Raw genomic sequence first — 15,408 nt, forward strand, 5'->3', positions numbered from 1 at the left:
AGTCCCGGAACTTTAGATTAGACTTGTATCTGCCAAGGCCAGGAAGCAGAATCCCATGTACCAGATTCTTAAGTTTCCCACGGCAACAGCCTGTCATCTGAATTACGGAAAAGTCCCAGCTGGCAGGGAAATAGAGACTATAAGTTTGGTTAGTAAAGAAAATGGCAATGGCCTCTAAAATGGCTGAGCTAGAGTAAAGCCAGAATAGTCATGTCAGAAGCAGCTTACCACAGGAATTGAATTCAACACCTCTGGAAGAGCAGTCAGTGCTCTTAACCTCTGAGCCATCTCTTCAGCCCCTATTACTTTATGTACATTGTTTTGCCTGCATGTATGTCTGTGTATGTCATATCTTTAGAGTTATAGACAGTTGTGAGCTGCCATGTGGGTGCTGGGATTTGAACCCACATCCTCCAGAAGAGCAGTCAGTGTCCTTAACCACTAAGCCATCTTTCCAGCCCTGTATTTTTTTTTTTTGGTTTTGTTTTTTTGAGGCAGTGTTTCTCTGTGTAGCCTCGCTATCCAAGACTCAAACTCACAGAGATCTCACAGCCTGGTCTCTTTGTAGACCAGGCTGGCCTAGAACTCTCAGAGCTCTGCCTGCCTCTGCCTCCCAGAGTGCTGGGATTAAGGAGTGCCCTACCGTGCCTGGCATTAGAGGCATCACAGTACTCGGCAAGCAGAGACAGGCAGACTCCTGTGAGTTGGAAAACCAGCCTGTGAGACCCTGCCTCAAAAAGAAAAAAAAAAATCTCTAGAACTAGGAAAAAGGCTTGGTTGCTTTAGGACAGATGAGTTGTCCCTCCCTCTTTTCCTCCCTCCCTATCCCCACCCTACCTACCAGGCATTTCTCCAGTAGCTATTTGAATGCTGGGCTGCTACCTGCTGCATTAAAGAACCTTCAGCTTCTGGCCAGCACAAGTCTGGAGCTCAGCCTCAGGAACAGATCCAGGTCTTCAGAGATTCATCCAGTGTCTCAGGTAAGTCCGTGAGGACTTTCTTAAAATAGTGTTTCACACTACTTTGTTGTAGGTGGAAGGGCTTAGAGATACGTGTGACAAGCAGCTTAAAAATTGTATGATAAAGGAAAAAAAAAACCCCTTTCATTGTGTACAAATTTGTATATATATGTAGGCACGTGAGTCCTGTGGTATACAACCAGAAGGGCTGAGTTTCAAACTCACAGTGTCAGACTTGGAGGCAAGTATCTTTACTGTTGATCCATCGTACCGGCCCAAGATGGTGTTTTTTGTTTGTTTTGTTTTTGTTTTGAAACAGGGTCTCACTATGTAGTCCTGGCTGGCCTGGAACCCTCCATGTGGACGATGTGCTTGCTGGCTTAGAACTCACTATGTAGCTCAGCCTGACCTCCAGCTTGTGGCCATCTTCCTTTTGGGATTCCAGGGATGCTTTACCACCATCTCTGCTTTTTGGTTCTTGCTGCTTTTTGGTTGTTTTTGCTTTTGTTGGAAAGTTTCTGGCCCTACTTCAGCCCCCGGGCCAAGTCTGGAGACACTAAGAAATTCTCTTTTCCAAGATGAGTCACAGAAGTTCTGCCCCAAATTTGGAAGGAAGGAATGTTGCACTGAGAGGTCTGTAGGAATCCAAGCAGACGAGCCTTTCTGGTTAACCTCTCTACCTGTTGGCTTTCTTCCCCTGGGACCCAGGAGCACAGGGTTAAAAGGGCTTTTGGAAACTGAGTCTTGAGGCAAGTAGGAAGGTAAACAGACATTCGGATGCTTGGGAGAATTGGCAGCCCCAAAACTGTCCCTAAACTCAGGGGCCCTCCCAGGCTTTTTTTGCTTTCCTTGTAGCCTTTAAAAAAATGAATCCACTTACTTACTTATTTTGATTTCTTTTGGTTTTACTAAGACAGAGAGAGTCAAGTGTATACACTAGGAGGGCAGAAAACTTATTTCATACTGCAGCTTGGGCTTTTGTGTGTGTGTGTGTGTGTGTGTGTGTGTGTGTAGCTTGGGCTGTCCTGGACTCTCGTAGACCAGGCTGGCCTCAAATTCAGAGATCCTCCTGCTTCTGCCTCCCTGAATGATGGAATTACAGGTGTGCATCACCATGCCTGGCTTCTTTTATTCATTTTAATTTATTCACTTTTCTTAAGACAGGGTCTCAGTCTGTAGCCGAGGCTGACCTCACACTCCTGGCAACCATTTATGCCAGTCTCCTGAGTTCTGGAATAGAATGCTTGGTTACTATGGAAACCCTGTGTTTGATTCCTAGCACTTCATAAACCCAGTGAGGCTGCATACACCTATTGGGAGTGTGTAGGCGGAAGGATCACATGGGCAAGCCATTTTAACCTAGTGGGTTTGAACCCAATCTGAGCAACATGAGATTCTGTCTCATAAATAAAATAAGATCAAATAATCAAGCTGGCATAGTGGCACATACTTTTAATCCCAGCACTTGAGAGGCAGAGGCAAGGGGGTCTCTGTTAGTTGGAGGCCAGAACTTTTCTCAAAAAAGCCAGAGACCCTGTCTTGAAACAAAACAAACAAAAACAAAATGCTCTGAGGTAACTGATGTAAGGATAATGTTTCTTTGAGTTCTGTGAGATACTTTAGCTCATTAATAAAATTTGGGGAGTGGGGCTCTGGGGATCCCAACTTGTAGCTGATAGGTCAGAATTTCCTAAGGCTTAGGGTTGTAGGTGAGTGTAAAGTAGGTCAGTTTTGGGGTTGGAGCCCTTAATTTATGGATTCACTGCTGACTTCAGATAGACCATGCCAGAACTGAATTTGATTCACGGGCCTCTAGCTGGTAGTTGGCATTCTGGGGTGGCAGGGTGTGCTGGATAGGTTTACGTCAACGTGATACAAGCTAAAGTCATCTGAGATGAGGAAACCTCAATTAAAATGTTTCCGTAAAATCAGGCTGCATGCAAGCCGGTAGAACATTTTCTTAATCAGTGATGGATGGGGAGTGTGGGACTGGGAGGAGCACGCCTGGGACCAGTGTAGGATCCAGGTGTTTCCAACCTCTGGAAATCTCCACCCCCTGCACTGGGCCTATGGGGCATGTGGCCCTGTGGCTCTGTGGCTCTCACCTTTGCCTCACCAGAGGAGGTCACGTAGCCAGCAGCCAGATTAAACTTCCTTTTCCCTTATAAGGTCATGTCCGGAAGCACATGGAATTCTTTCTTACACAGAAAGTATCTTCTAACATTCCTGCCCTGACCAATGGTAAATGGCCACGCAAACTTTACCCTAGAGATCCTGGCCATCTCCCCAGGGGGAATAAATACTCCTCCCCCCAGTAAACAAACCAGTTCTCTTAAACTGTTCTTTACCCACCCACTCACCACTGACCAACATCCTGCTTGCGCCCACCTGTGCCCAGATGAGCTTCCCTCCCACCAGCCCCGTGTGCAGAGGGCCTGGCTCCTTGGGGAGGGAGAAGTGGACCCAGAACAGCAGAAAAGGGCCCCAGCCCATTGTGGGTGGTGCTGCCCTGGGCTGGTTATTCTGGGTGCTGTAAGAAAGCAGGCCAAGCAAGCCAGTAAGCAGCACCCCTCCATGGCCTCTGCATCAGCTCCAGGTTCCTGCCCTGTTTGAGTTCATGCCCTGATTTTATTCAGTGATGATCAGTGCTGTGGAAGCGTAAGCCAAACAAACTCCCTAACTTGATTTTTTGTTCACAGTGTTTTGTCAAGGCAATTGTAACCTTGAGGGTTACTTAGCACATTTTGAGGGTCAGAGAAGTGATTTGTGCTGTGAACGTGGTTGGAAGAAAACTATCTTGAGCATCTCCTTTTGTCAGTGATAGGACCTAGATGTGTTTGAGGTTATGAGGTTTCTTTTCTGGTTTTCATGTTGTAAATGAAAGTTTTCTTTCAGAAAAGAAACTGCATCTTGGAACTAACATTCTGCACGGTTGACTAACTGATTAGAACCATAAAGATTGGAGGGTTTGGTTGGCATGGTACGGGTCCAGAGCCTAATTCAGTTTGCCTCAGCTATCTTGAGTCCTCTAAGCAGTCATTTCCTAAACTACTCTGTTGGACCTAACATCCGGTGACTTAACAGATAAAAGCCTTTTGAAATGAATTAACTTAGCAAAACCCTGCTCTCCACCAACCAGAGGGCTGAGTCATCAGATAGCATCTGAGGCCTGTAGCTGAGACTGCTCTTTGAAGCTGCATTGATGTATCTGAAAAACAACCTGACTTATAACTTCCTTTGTTCTAGGGCTATAAAAGCTTTAATGAAACTGCTTCTACACTGGAATGCAGGCTTTGGGGTAACTTAAATCTGTGTTCATGGTCACTTATATTTTATGTCTGAATCAAGTCTCTCTTTTACCCTGTTTGAGGTGTTTTCACATAGACGGTTCTAAAAACTGTTATTTTCTTTTTTCCGTGTGTGTGTGTGTGTGTGTGTGTGTGTGTGTGTGTGTGGTGTATGCATGTTTGCACATGTGTGGGTGTTATATTATATAAGCAGTGATGCAACATGTATGGTATGAGAATATTCATTTGAGGGAAGGGAAGGGAATTAGAGCCTGAGTGAGCCATGAGGGCAGAGAGACAGAGAGAGATATGCGGAGGGGCCCCTGACTCAGGGAAGAGAAGAGAAACTGAAGCACAGAGAGAGTGAGTGGGAGTGGCAGACTGGTTCTTTCATGAGCACCTGGCCAGGTGATGACATAGGACGGTCGTTAGGCCCCTGAAGGCCCCTGAGGGCAGGGCAGTTGAATTGCCTGCATAATAACATAATAGTGGGAACAGAAATGGTTGAGGTCCAGAATCATCTTCCATTGCTCTTCCACCTTACTCACTGAGACACAGTCTCTTCTCTCAGTCAAACCCAGAGCAGGCCCGTATGGCTTGTCTTCCTAGCCAGCTTCCTTTGCGGATCCTCTGTCTCTTTTGGAGACTAGAATTAAAGGTGGGCTGCCAAATCCGCCCAGCATTTACCTGGGTTTTAAGTGTTTCCAGCCCTTAGGCATGTGAGGCAAGCATTTTCCTGCTGAGCCACCTCCTGAATGTGCTAACAATGCTGAGCTTAGATCTACAGAGCTCTTTTTTTAAAAAAAATAATTTTTCTTTCTTCTTTCTATTTTGAGACAGGGTTTCTCTGTGTAGCCCTGGCTGTCCTGGACTTGCTCTGGAGACCAGGTTGGCCTCAAACTCACAGAGATCAGCCTGCCTCTACCTCATGAGTGCTGGGATTACAGGCATGTGCCACCGTGCCAGGCTCTTAAAAAATAATTTATTTTATGTGCATTGGTGTTTTGCCTGCATGTATGTCTGTGTGAAGGTGTCAGGTCCCTTGGAACTTTTACAGACAGTTGTGAGCTGCCACGTGGGTGCTGGGGATTGAACCTGTGTCCTCTGGAAGGGCAGCCAGTGATCTTAACCACTGAGAAATCTCTCCAACCCATTTAGATCTTATAATATATGGATCTGCTGGAGATGATGCTCAACAGAAGAGCATGTGCTTTTCATTTGTGAAATTCTGAGTTTGGTCCCAAGGACCATAAAAAAGAGCAATAACAACAACAACAACAAAAATCTATGAGAAGTGGGTTGGCTCCACGCAAACAGCCATTTTCTGTGAGAGACTAGCATCTGTGGATTTTGGTATCTGCCAGCAGAAAGAAGGTCTTGGAAAGGATTCCTCAGTGACACAAAGCTAAGACTAGGCCTGTCGAGTAGATTATCCCTGTTAGGTTCTGAGTGGAACTAATAGACAACAGCTTAAAACGCAAGCTTTATTTTCTAAGCTCAGGGAGGCCACCAGTTTGATGTCTGAATGGTATCCCCGAGAGGAAGCTGTATTGCATATTTAAAGGGTGAAAACTTACAAGGTGAGGGGGCATTGTTTCATCCAATCAAATTTTAACATTATGGGTTAAGCAGGGGTGTTTCTATTGGAGGTTGGGCCTGATCCAGGACACCTGGTCGAAAGGCCTTTAACTATTCAAGACATTCGGTCTGGAATCCAAGATCTTTAATTTATTCTCTTAGACTTCTGGTCTGCAGCTCAAAGTGATAAGGGAACAAAGAAGTGGGTCATCTGTCTGTAGTAAGTGAGGGCTTTGAGGCAATATATTTTTACAATTTAGACACTTCAGTTAAAGTAACAGCAGGTTTAGCCAGTTAACAGACATTAGGAAAATGTTTCAAGGGGCTGGGTTAGGAGATGGTTCTGTAAACTTGGGAATGTGAACCTAGTTTGGCCTTCCTATCAAGGTGGGGGAGCAAAATATAAGAGCTGCTTCGAGCAGGCTGGGCTGCCTTCTGGCAATCCCACCCAGTGATGCTGTGTGGCTGGCTGAGTGCCCCCTGTAGAACTGGCCTGAGGCAATTAAAACTGGTTATAGACCGCTGGTCCTCCAGCTCCCTTCAATGAGATTAGAAGTGTGAACCATCATGTTGGAATCCAACACTCTTAACCTCTCAGACTGAAATCCTGTCTTGTGAAAATGGAGTTCAAGGTTCACCTGTATCACAGTAGCTAGAAAACACTCATTCCTTTCTAAAGAGCTTAGCTTTAGTTGTGTGCATGTGTCTGCAGAAGTGCACGTGCTGCAGGTACCTGTGGAGGTCAGGAGTGCTGGAGTCCTTTGGACCTGTGGTTACTGGTTGTTGTGAGTCATTTGTGAGTACTTGAGAACAAAACCGTATATGGAAAAATGAGGGGCAGAGGCACACAGACTTGATTTCAACAGGCTGAGCATACTTAGAGGGGCTGGGGGACAGGTATAGCATGCGCGCGCGCGCGCGCGCGCACACACACACACACACACACACACACACACACACACACACACACAGCTATGTGGAAGTTACAGCTATTTTTTTGTGGTTTGACTGGAAGCAGGTTGGAATTTTTTGCTTGTTTGTTTCCAAGGCAGGGTTTCTCTTGGCTGTCCTGGACTCACTTTGTTGACCAGCTGGCCTCAAACTCACAGAAATCTGTCTGCTTCTGCCTCCCCATGTGGTGGGATTACAGGCGTCTGCTACCACAACTGGCTAGGTTGAATTGTTTTTGAAGAGGAGTATTGGTGGAATTTTAATTTATGTTTCCCTCGTCTTTGGTTTTCCTTGAGACAGGGTATTACTAGGTAGCCTTGGCGATCTTGGGACTCACTATGTAGACCAGGGTGGTCTTGAACTCTTAAGAGATTCATTGGCCTCTGCCTCCCAAGTGCTTGGATTAAAGGCATAAACCACCACACTCTGTCAGGTGTTCATTCTTGATATCTCATCTTCTCTTCCAGAATTTGGATCCACCACCAGGCACCTAAGATGTTATGCCAGAATGTCCATCGGTTTTGTCAGAAGTTGGTACGCCGGCGGCCCCTCGGAACAAGTGAACAGTCTGAGTCTCCCTTGTCTCGATGTCTGACCACTTTAGACCTGGTGTTCTTGGGTGTGGGCAGTACCCTGGGAGCAGGTGTGTACGTCCTGGCTGGGGAGGTGGCCAGAGAAAAAGCCGGACCAGCCATCATCATCTGCTTCTTAGTTGCTGCTCTGGCTTCAGTGCTGTCTGGACTCTGTTATGCGGAGTTTGGAGCCAGGGTGCCGTGTTCGGGTTCCGCGTACCTCTACAGCTATGTCACAGTGGGCCAGCTGTTGGCCTTCATCACTGGCTGGAACCTCATACTTTCCTATGTCATTGGTGAGGAGGTGGGGAGTTAGAATGGACGTGGGGCTGAGGTGGGGTGGGGTGGAATGGGCAAGGGATGTTTTACCCTCACTCATAAGCACTGTCTTGGCGCTGAGGGGCTTGTGCAGCGGAGGGCCTCAGGTGTCATTCTTTCCTTTTGCTGCTTCTTTAAGGGATTAAACCTAGAAGAAATGAGATTTGCAGTGAATGGTCAGATTTCTTTTTGTTTGAGACACTCTCACTATGGAGATTAGGCTGCCCTCCACTTTGTGGAGAAATGCCCCCTTTGGCCTCCCCAGCACTAGGATTACGGGTGTGGCCCACCATGCCTTACAGGACTTTCTGTATTAGTACAGGGTCTCATGTAGCCCACTTGTCCTTGAACTTGCTATTTATAGAAGATAGCCTTAAATCCCTGATATACGCACCTACTTCTCAAGCGCTCATATGACAGGCACGTGCTGCCTGGCCTGACCTGGTCCCTCATCTTTTCTTTTCTGTTTTTAAGGTTTTTTTTTTTTTTTTTAATTTTGTTTTTTGAGACAAGGTTTCTCTGTGTAACCTTGGCTGTCGTGTCCTGGGCTTGCTTTGTAGACCAGGTTGGCCTCAAACTCACAGAGATCCACCTTCCCCTGCCTCTCGAGTATTGTGATTACAGGTGTTCGCTTGCCTGGTTTGTTTTATATTTAATTATGTGTATGTGTATAGTGTCTGCAAAGGCCAGAGGCACTGGGCCCCCTGGAGCCTGAGTTACACTTGATAATGTGTACTGGAAACCAATCTCAGGCCTCCTGAAAGAGCAACACTCATAACTGCTCAGCCACCTCCAGACCCTCCCCCCACTTCTGCTTTGAGACTTGGTAGGTCTTACTCCATAGCCCTGGCTGACCTAGAACTCATTCTGTAGATCAAGCTGACCTTGAGCTCACAGAGTTCCCCTGTCTTTGCCTCCTGAATGCCAGGATGAAAGATGTGCCTGGCTCTTTTTTTTTTTTTTTCTTATCAAGGTTTTATGTAGGTAGGCCAGGTTGGTCTTGAACTCTTTGTTAATTGAGGATGACCATGAACTCATTTTCCTGCTCTACCTAGCAATGGGCTCACAGGCATATGTCACTACACTTAGCCTGCCAGGAATTCCTTTTTTGGTAATGTCAAAGACAGGGTTTCTCTGTGTAGCCCTGGCTTTCTGGGAACTCACTCTCTAGACGCACCTGTCTCTCCTGAGTGCTATGATTAAAGGCCTGCAGGCTGGGCTGGGAATTCTTTGTATATTTCAGGGAGATTAGGTTTATAGGCTCTTCATCATTTTGGGGTTTGTTCAGCTGCTACATGGTTGAAAAATTCCTAGGCCACCATTTTGTTTGTTCTTGCAGTGCCAGGGCTCAAACCTGGGGCCTTTTGTGTATATAAGGCAAGTACTCTGCCACAGAGCTAAATGCCTATCCTAAGAAACTCCTCTGAGATTATTTATCTTGTCCATTTTTCACCCCCCTTCATTGCTCCCCACAGCTGTGACTGAGATTAGGTATTTTTCTCTCTCCCTTTCAGTATTCTCAGGGTTCACTTTCTGTTTGTAAATGAAGGCTCCTCTTCCTTCTGCAGGCGCAGCCAGCGTGGCCCGGGCTTGGAGCGCAGCTTTTGACGGCCTCATTGGGAGCCACATCTCCCAAGCCCTGCAGAGGACCTTCCCTATGCACCTCCCCACTGTTTTGGCCAAGTATCCAGACTTCTTTGCGCTTGGTCTGGTGATGGTCCTCACTGGTGAGACATGCCAGGGAGGGGCTGTGTGTGGGGGAGGATGGTGGCTGGTGGAAGATGTGAAATCCAAGGCATGGGAAGGCAAGGGCGTTCCCACACTGGGGGCAGTGGGTGCGCAGTAGGATGCTGAGGAACAGCACACCTCAACCTCAGCCACCGGACGTCTGAGGTAACCTCCTCCACACTGTTACAAGCCAGGTGCCTACGGAACCCCGTACCCCCTCCAACTTTCTACTGATATAGAATTAGCTTCTTCTGTAGTTACATTTACTTTTTTATTTTTTGCATGTATGTGTGTGGGTACATGTATATGGAGGTCACAGGACAAATTGTGGAAGCTCCTTTGTAAGGGCCTGGAGACTGGAGACAAAACTCAGACTGCCAAGATTGCCAGGCTTCTTGGCAAGCCTTTTTAAAAATTTGTATGTTTTACCTGATAAGCCACCTTGCAGGCCTTTCTTCTGTATGAAGACCAAATTTGAAGAGAAAATTAGATCTATCCACATTATGCTATGCGTTTTGCCTGCATATCAGCCTGGGCCGTGTGAAGGAGGCTTTGATGCCTCCTTCACAGACACCATGTGAAGTATGGGTTCTGGGAACTGAATGCTGGTCCTCTGGAAGAACAGCCAGCACTCTTAATCAATGAACCACCTCGCCAGCCTGAGATTTTGATTTTGATCCACAGTCTTCCTTCTTATGTATCTGGGTTGGTCAAGTTCTTAACTCTACCACATGTGTGCTGATATTACAGGTGTGCACCACAGCAGCCATCTTATGGTATCTTAGTGCTTCCTCATTCCCTCTTCCTGCAGGAGTCCTGGCCCTGGGAGTTCGAGAGTCAGCCATGCTCGGCAAAGTTTTCACAGGAGTGAATCTTTTGGTGCTGTGCTTTGTCACCATCTCTGGCTTCATTAATGGCAAGCTACACAACTGGCAGCTCACAGAGGAAGACTACAACCTGGCCGTGTCAGAGGTTAACAGCACTGACAGGTCAGGGGCCCCATCAGACACAGTTAACTCAAACCAGGAACGTGTGGAAAGGAAAGGGGGCTGGCTAGTGGGCCCAAGTGAGGCATATAGCAGCCCAGAACTGTGTGCCAACAGAAGGGTACAGTGGACATTGTATCTAACTCTCTTCAGTGTTTTTAATTTTTATTTTTTTTATTTCGAGACTTATTTTTTCTTTCTTGTCTCGGAACTCACTCTGTAGATAAGGCTAGCCTCCAACTCCAAGTTCCGCCTGCCTCTGCCTACCCAGTGCGAGTGCTAGGATTAAAGGCGAGTGCCACTGTGCTGTAGCATTTTTTTTTTTCCAAAAAAGGGTCTCACTATGTAGATCATAGCTGGATCTCCCTATGTAGAGCAGGCTGCCCTTGAGCTTGTAGAGATCCACTGGCCTCAGCCTCCCAAAGGTTGGGAATAAAAGCATCTGTGTGTGCCTGGGGCCTGTGAAAGCCAGAAGAGGGTCTTGGATCCAATGTAATTTGAGTTAAACATGGTTGTGAATTATTATTCAGGGTATCATAAATGCCAGGATCAAGCCCACATCTTGATTTCTGTGTATGCTAAGCAAGTACTCTGCCAGCTGAGGTATATCCTAGCATCCCTTGTCCTGCATCATTACTACTTTTGTGTTTTGAGACAAGGACTTGCTATGTAGCCCAGGTAGGCTCTGAGGTGTATAGTCAGAGTTGGCTGTGAACCTTCAGCCTCCAGTTCCTGAGTGTTGGAATTACAGGCACACCCCATTATTCCCTGTGTTCCTGCCATGTTTTTCTCATTCCTTCTCTTGCCACAGTTTGGGACCTCTGGGCTCTGGAGGATTCGTGCCTTTTGGCTTGAAAGGAATTCTCCGCGGTGCAGCAACATGCTTCTTTGCCTTCATTGGGTTCGACTGTATTGCAACTACAGGTGTGGTATAGACATATAGATAGGGCTGGTGGAGGGGATAGCCTGCTTTTGGGAGCATCGGAGGGGAAAGCATGCGTGTGTGTGTGTGTGTGTGTGTGTGTGTGTGTGTGTGTGTGCACATGCGCGTGCTTCTGATTCTAAGTCTGTCTGTCCCTGCAGGGGAAGAGGCCCGCCATCCCCAGCGCTCCATCCCATTGGGCATCGTGATCTCACTCTTTATTTGCTTTCTGGTGTATTTTGGTGTTTCCTCGGGACTCACCCTCATGGTGCCCTACTACCAGATTCACACTGACAGCCCCTTGCCCAAGGCATTTACCTATGTTGGATGGGGCCCTGCCCGATATGCAGTGGCTGTGGGAACCTTATGTGCCCTTACATCCAGGTTGGTATCAAAGCTTACTCCCATTTGCTGCTGGATTCTCAACTGTTCCAGCCCTTGAAGTGGAGGAAGAGAGGAAAGGGAAATGTTTCACATGGCTAAAGGAACGGGGCCTGCCCATTGTCATCTCTGGAGTCTCCTACTCATCTTCCTCTTCTCTTATAGCCTCCTTGGTGCAATTTTCCCTGTGCCTCGGGTGGTCTATGCCATGGCAGAGGATGGACTCCTGTTCCGGATACTTGCCAGTGTTCATCCTCGAACACACACCCCTGTCTTAGCCACCGTCATTTGTGGAATCATGGCAGGTAGACAGCCAGCCTTACCAATTTTGTCAGCTTGGCTATGTTTATTTGCTAATGCTTCACAGTTTTTACACCAATTTTTATTATTATTATCACATTAGCATTCATGACTTTCCTCGTTGAGCTCAGTGATCTGGTGGACCTCTCATCCATAGGGACCCTGCTCGCCTACTCCTTGGTGGCCTTCTCTGTTCTGGTCCTCAGGTGAGACTCCACCACATCTTAGCTGAGAGTTATGGGACCATGAAGATGGCTAGGTACTCGTCCTGGCGGCCTATTGTTTGTGTGGGGTAGTGTTCTCATGCCATCTTGTTCATTTAGGTACCAACCAGACCAGAACGCAAGCTCTTGTAAGAAGGAGAAATCTGAGAGTGGAGCTGTTGAGATGGAGCCTGTTTCTCCAGAAGGGACTCCAGGGATTGTGAGGAGCCTCTGTGTCCCCACAGATACCAACCCAACTCTGAGATCTGGCCACATTGTCTATGGATGTGCCTCCCTGCTTGGTGAATACTGGGACTTTCCCCTTTGGACATTTGGAAGCTGACGAATGGGGTGGATGTCACTAGCAGAGGAGAAGGCACAGTATAGATAGGTTTGGTGGGATCTAGCCCAGGGTCTGATACACTTCTCCCCAATTTGGCTTTCAGTCCTCCTCTTGATGCTCCTGTGCCTGATCCTGGCCCAGTGGTCTGGGCAGCTAATTTCTGGAGACCCTGTTTTGATAGCTGTGACTACTTTACTGTTGCTTCTCATTGTTGGGGTGTTGATTGTCATCTGGAGACAGCCTCAGAATGCCACTCCTCTCCACTTCAAGGTAGGTGACTTACTTCTCAGATAGGGCACCCTAGGAGAGTGATTATACGCGAAATAAGGGCTAAGTATGCTTTATGTCACCAGGAAAGGAAGGGGTGTGAAACTGATAAAAATAATGGGCAGGGTGGCCCTTGTCTTTGGCCTCAGAACTCTGGAGATAGAAGCAGGAGTTTGAGGCCAGCTTGGTCTACACAGAGTGTATCAGGCCTGTTTTACAACCAACCACCTCCTGATACACCAACAGGTAGAGCCAGGCATCAGAGTGCATGTGTAATCTTAGATACTCAGGAGGCTGAGGCAGGAGGATCATACATTAAAGACCAGCATAAGACCGTAGCTACTTCTAGATTAACTTAGTAACTTAGTGAAATTTTGTTTCAAATTAAAAGTAACACAAGTATGTGGGTACATGTGTCTACTTTTAATACTAGGGAGGTAGAAGGAGAAAGCTCAGTAGTTCAAAGGTCAGCTCAGCTTACATAGTGAGTTTGAAATCAGGCTTAGCTACATGAGACCCTGCCTCAATCAGCCAACCAAATACACACACACACACACACACACACACACACACACATACACTCACTCACACAGACTCACAAAAAACCCACCCCAACAACAAAAAACAAGAAACACCCCAAAGTGTGCCCCTCCCATCACAACTCAGTGATGGAGCACTTCCTTAATATGCATGAAACTCTGGGTACAATCCCTAATACTGAGAAAAAGGCAGGGGAAGGTCAGAAAGTAGTCAGTCAGTGGCTGAAGTGGATGCTTGGGTTTGATCCCAGCATCAAACTATATATCATCATGAGCTATATATTGAGTTCAAGGTCAGCCTGAGATATTTGAGATCCTTGGCACAAAAAATAAGACATCTGCTGCTGGGTGTGGTGGCACCTGCCTTTAATCCCTTGGGAGGCAGAGGCAGGCAGATCTCTGAGTTTGAGGCTAGCCTGGTCTACAGAGTGAGTTCCAGGACAGTCAGGGCTACACAAGGAGACCTTGTCGCAAAAAACAGAAAACTAACCAAAAAAGACATTTGCTTACAACCCCCAGCCCAGTGTTTCTGTGCTCAGTCCCTGGCCCTCTGGCACATCCCATGGGGTCTCCACTATGAGCAGCCACTGACTGCAGAGCTCAGGTACCAGCCCCGTCTTCTACCCAAGGGGAGAGCTCAGGTGTCTGGGGTGCAGGGACTCAACAGGTGTGCCCACAGGTTCCAGCACTTCCTGTTCTTCCTATGCTGAGTATCTTTGTGAATGTCTACCTGATGATGCAAATGACTGCTGGGACCTGGATTCGCTTTGGAATCTGGATGGTGATTGGTGAGTAGCTTTCTGAGGAACAGATCCTTGGGCACCTGGGATCTAATTCTTCTAATCGCCTCTCTCTGAAACGGGGGGCTTGTGGAGAATCCCCAATGGGCATCCATAGAGGAGTGACCATTTCTACCTTACTGTGTCTATCTGTTCCCTTTTAGGATTTACTGTCTACTTTGGATATGGAATCCGACACAGCTTCAAAGAGAAGAATGACCATCAGCCAGCAGCCTCAAGCTCCCAGACTATCCATGAACATACTCCCAGTGTTGAATTAGCTTAACTGCAGAAAATTGATGCTTCCAGGGTGCCATGCATGTCTGTTTTTCTTTCATTCCCTTTCTTTTTTTTTTCCTTTGTGTGTGTGTGTGTGTGTGTGTGTGTGTGTGTGTGTTGGTGTTGGTGTTGGGAATGGCAAGGAGGCAGTACTGGGGATTGAACTTGTGCATCTGGGGCAAATACTCCATCACTGAACTATTCCATGTTGTGTAGGTGACTTTGGGCGGCTCAAAGAAAAATTTGAACACTTGTGGGCTGTGCATGGGACGTATGAAGTATTGTTTATACAATATTGTTTATAAAGTATTCTTATCTTTGAGCAAATTCCTTAACTTTTTTATTCTTTTTTTTATTTTGTGCTGAACTGGGACCTCTGGTTTTGCATATGCTAGGCAGGTGCTCTATCATAGAGCCATTCCTGGTCCCTTTAGTTATTTAACTGACAATAAAAAATTATGTATTTGTGAACAACATGTTACTTATATTTCATAGAATGGCTACATCAAACTGATTAATACACTTATTTCTTTGGACAAGGTCTGTCTTGTATGGCCCAGGTCAGACTTGAACTTGAAATCTTCTGAACATTACTTATTTATGATGTGTGTGTCTGTGGGCACACATGTACCACAGTGTGTGTGGAGGTCAAAGCAGTTAGTCTTAGCATTTTTTCAGATATACAGTATATTGTTCCTTTGTGGAGGATGTATATTATTTTAAATGAAATAAACCAGGTATAAATAGATATGAATTTGTTTTTCTGTGCATGTGTGTGGGTACACGTCATGAACGCATGTGGACGTCAGAGGACATATGTAGCTTAGGCTGGCCTCCAACTCGGACAACCTTCCTGTTTCAGCTCTTGAGTACTGATTGCATGCGTGACAACGTACCTAGTGAGATGTACCTTTTAGTGCTCAATTTCTACTAAGATCCAGAGATTGGTGGCTGAGTATGGTGGCATATGCCTGTAACATAGTTTTGGTAGAAGGATCACAAGTTTGAGGCCAGAT

At 46.6% G+C, this 15,408-nt stretch overlaps 1 protein-coding gene across 2 annotated transcripts; it reads left to right on the forward strand.

Annotated features, from left to right (window-relative positions):
• The first annotated feature begins 891 nt into the window (after nucleotides 1-891).
• Nucleotides 892-15,123, forward strand: LOC110556002 (cationic amino acid transporter 3-like). Of its 2 annotated transcripts, none has more exons than XM_021649529.1 (12): nucleotides 892-980; nucleotides 7,243-7,643; nucleotides 9,234-9,392; nucleotides 10,205-10,382; nucleotides 11,191-11,303; nucleotides 11,463-11,685; nucleotides 11,848-11,987; nucleotides 12,086-12,188; nucleotides 12,306-12,487; nucleotides 12,632-12,798; nucleotides 14,014-14,122; nucleotides 14,278-15,123. In XM_021649529.1, exons 2-12 carry the CDS (start codon nucleotides 7,271-7,273, stop codon nucleotides 14,397-14,399), a joined length of 1,869 nt encoding a protein of 622 aa, XP_021505204.1. In that variant the 5' UTR covers nucleotides 892-980; nucleotides 7,243-7,270; the 3' UTR covers nucleotides 14,400-15,123. The 2 variants fall into 2 exon arrangements, with proteins under 2 accessions (XP_021505204.1, XP_021505203.1); XM_021649528.2 differs by lacking the exon at nucleotides 892-980 and adding an exon at nucleotides 3,521-3,617.
• The last annotated feature ends 285 nt before the right edge of the window (nucleotides 15,124-15,408 follow it).

The sequence above is a fragment of the Meriones unguiculatus genome, chromosome 14, assembly GCF_030254825.1.
Source record: "Meriones unguiculatus strain TT.TT164.6M chromosome 14, Bangor_MerUng_6.1, whole genome shotgun sequence".
NCBI classification, from domain to species: domain Eukaryota; kingdom Metazoa; phylum Chordata; class Mammalia; order Rodentia; family Muridae; genus Meriones; species Meriones unguiculatus.

What these genes read in the sequence shown, in the direction of transcription:
- LOC110556002 (XM_021649528.2), top strand. Translation starts at nt 3,598, where the DNA reads ATGATCAGTGCTGTGGAAGC. An exon ending in CATACTTTCCTATGTCATTG is followed by an intron (nt 7,644 to 9,233) that starts GTGAGGAGGTGG and finishes TTCCTTCTGCAG; the next exon opens with GCGCAGCCAGCGTGGCCCGG. An exon ending in GAGGTTAACAGCACTGACAG is followed by an intron (nt 10,383 to 11,190) that starts GTCAGGGGCCCC and finishes CTCTTGCCACAG; the next exon opens with TTTGGGACCTCTGGGCTCTG.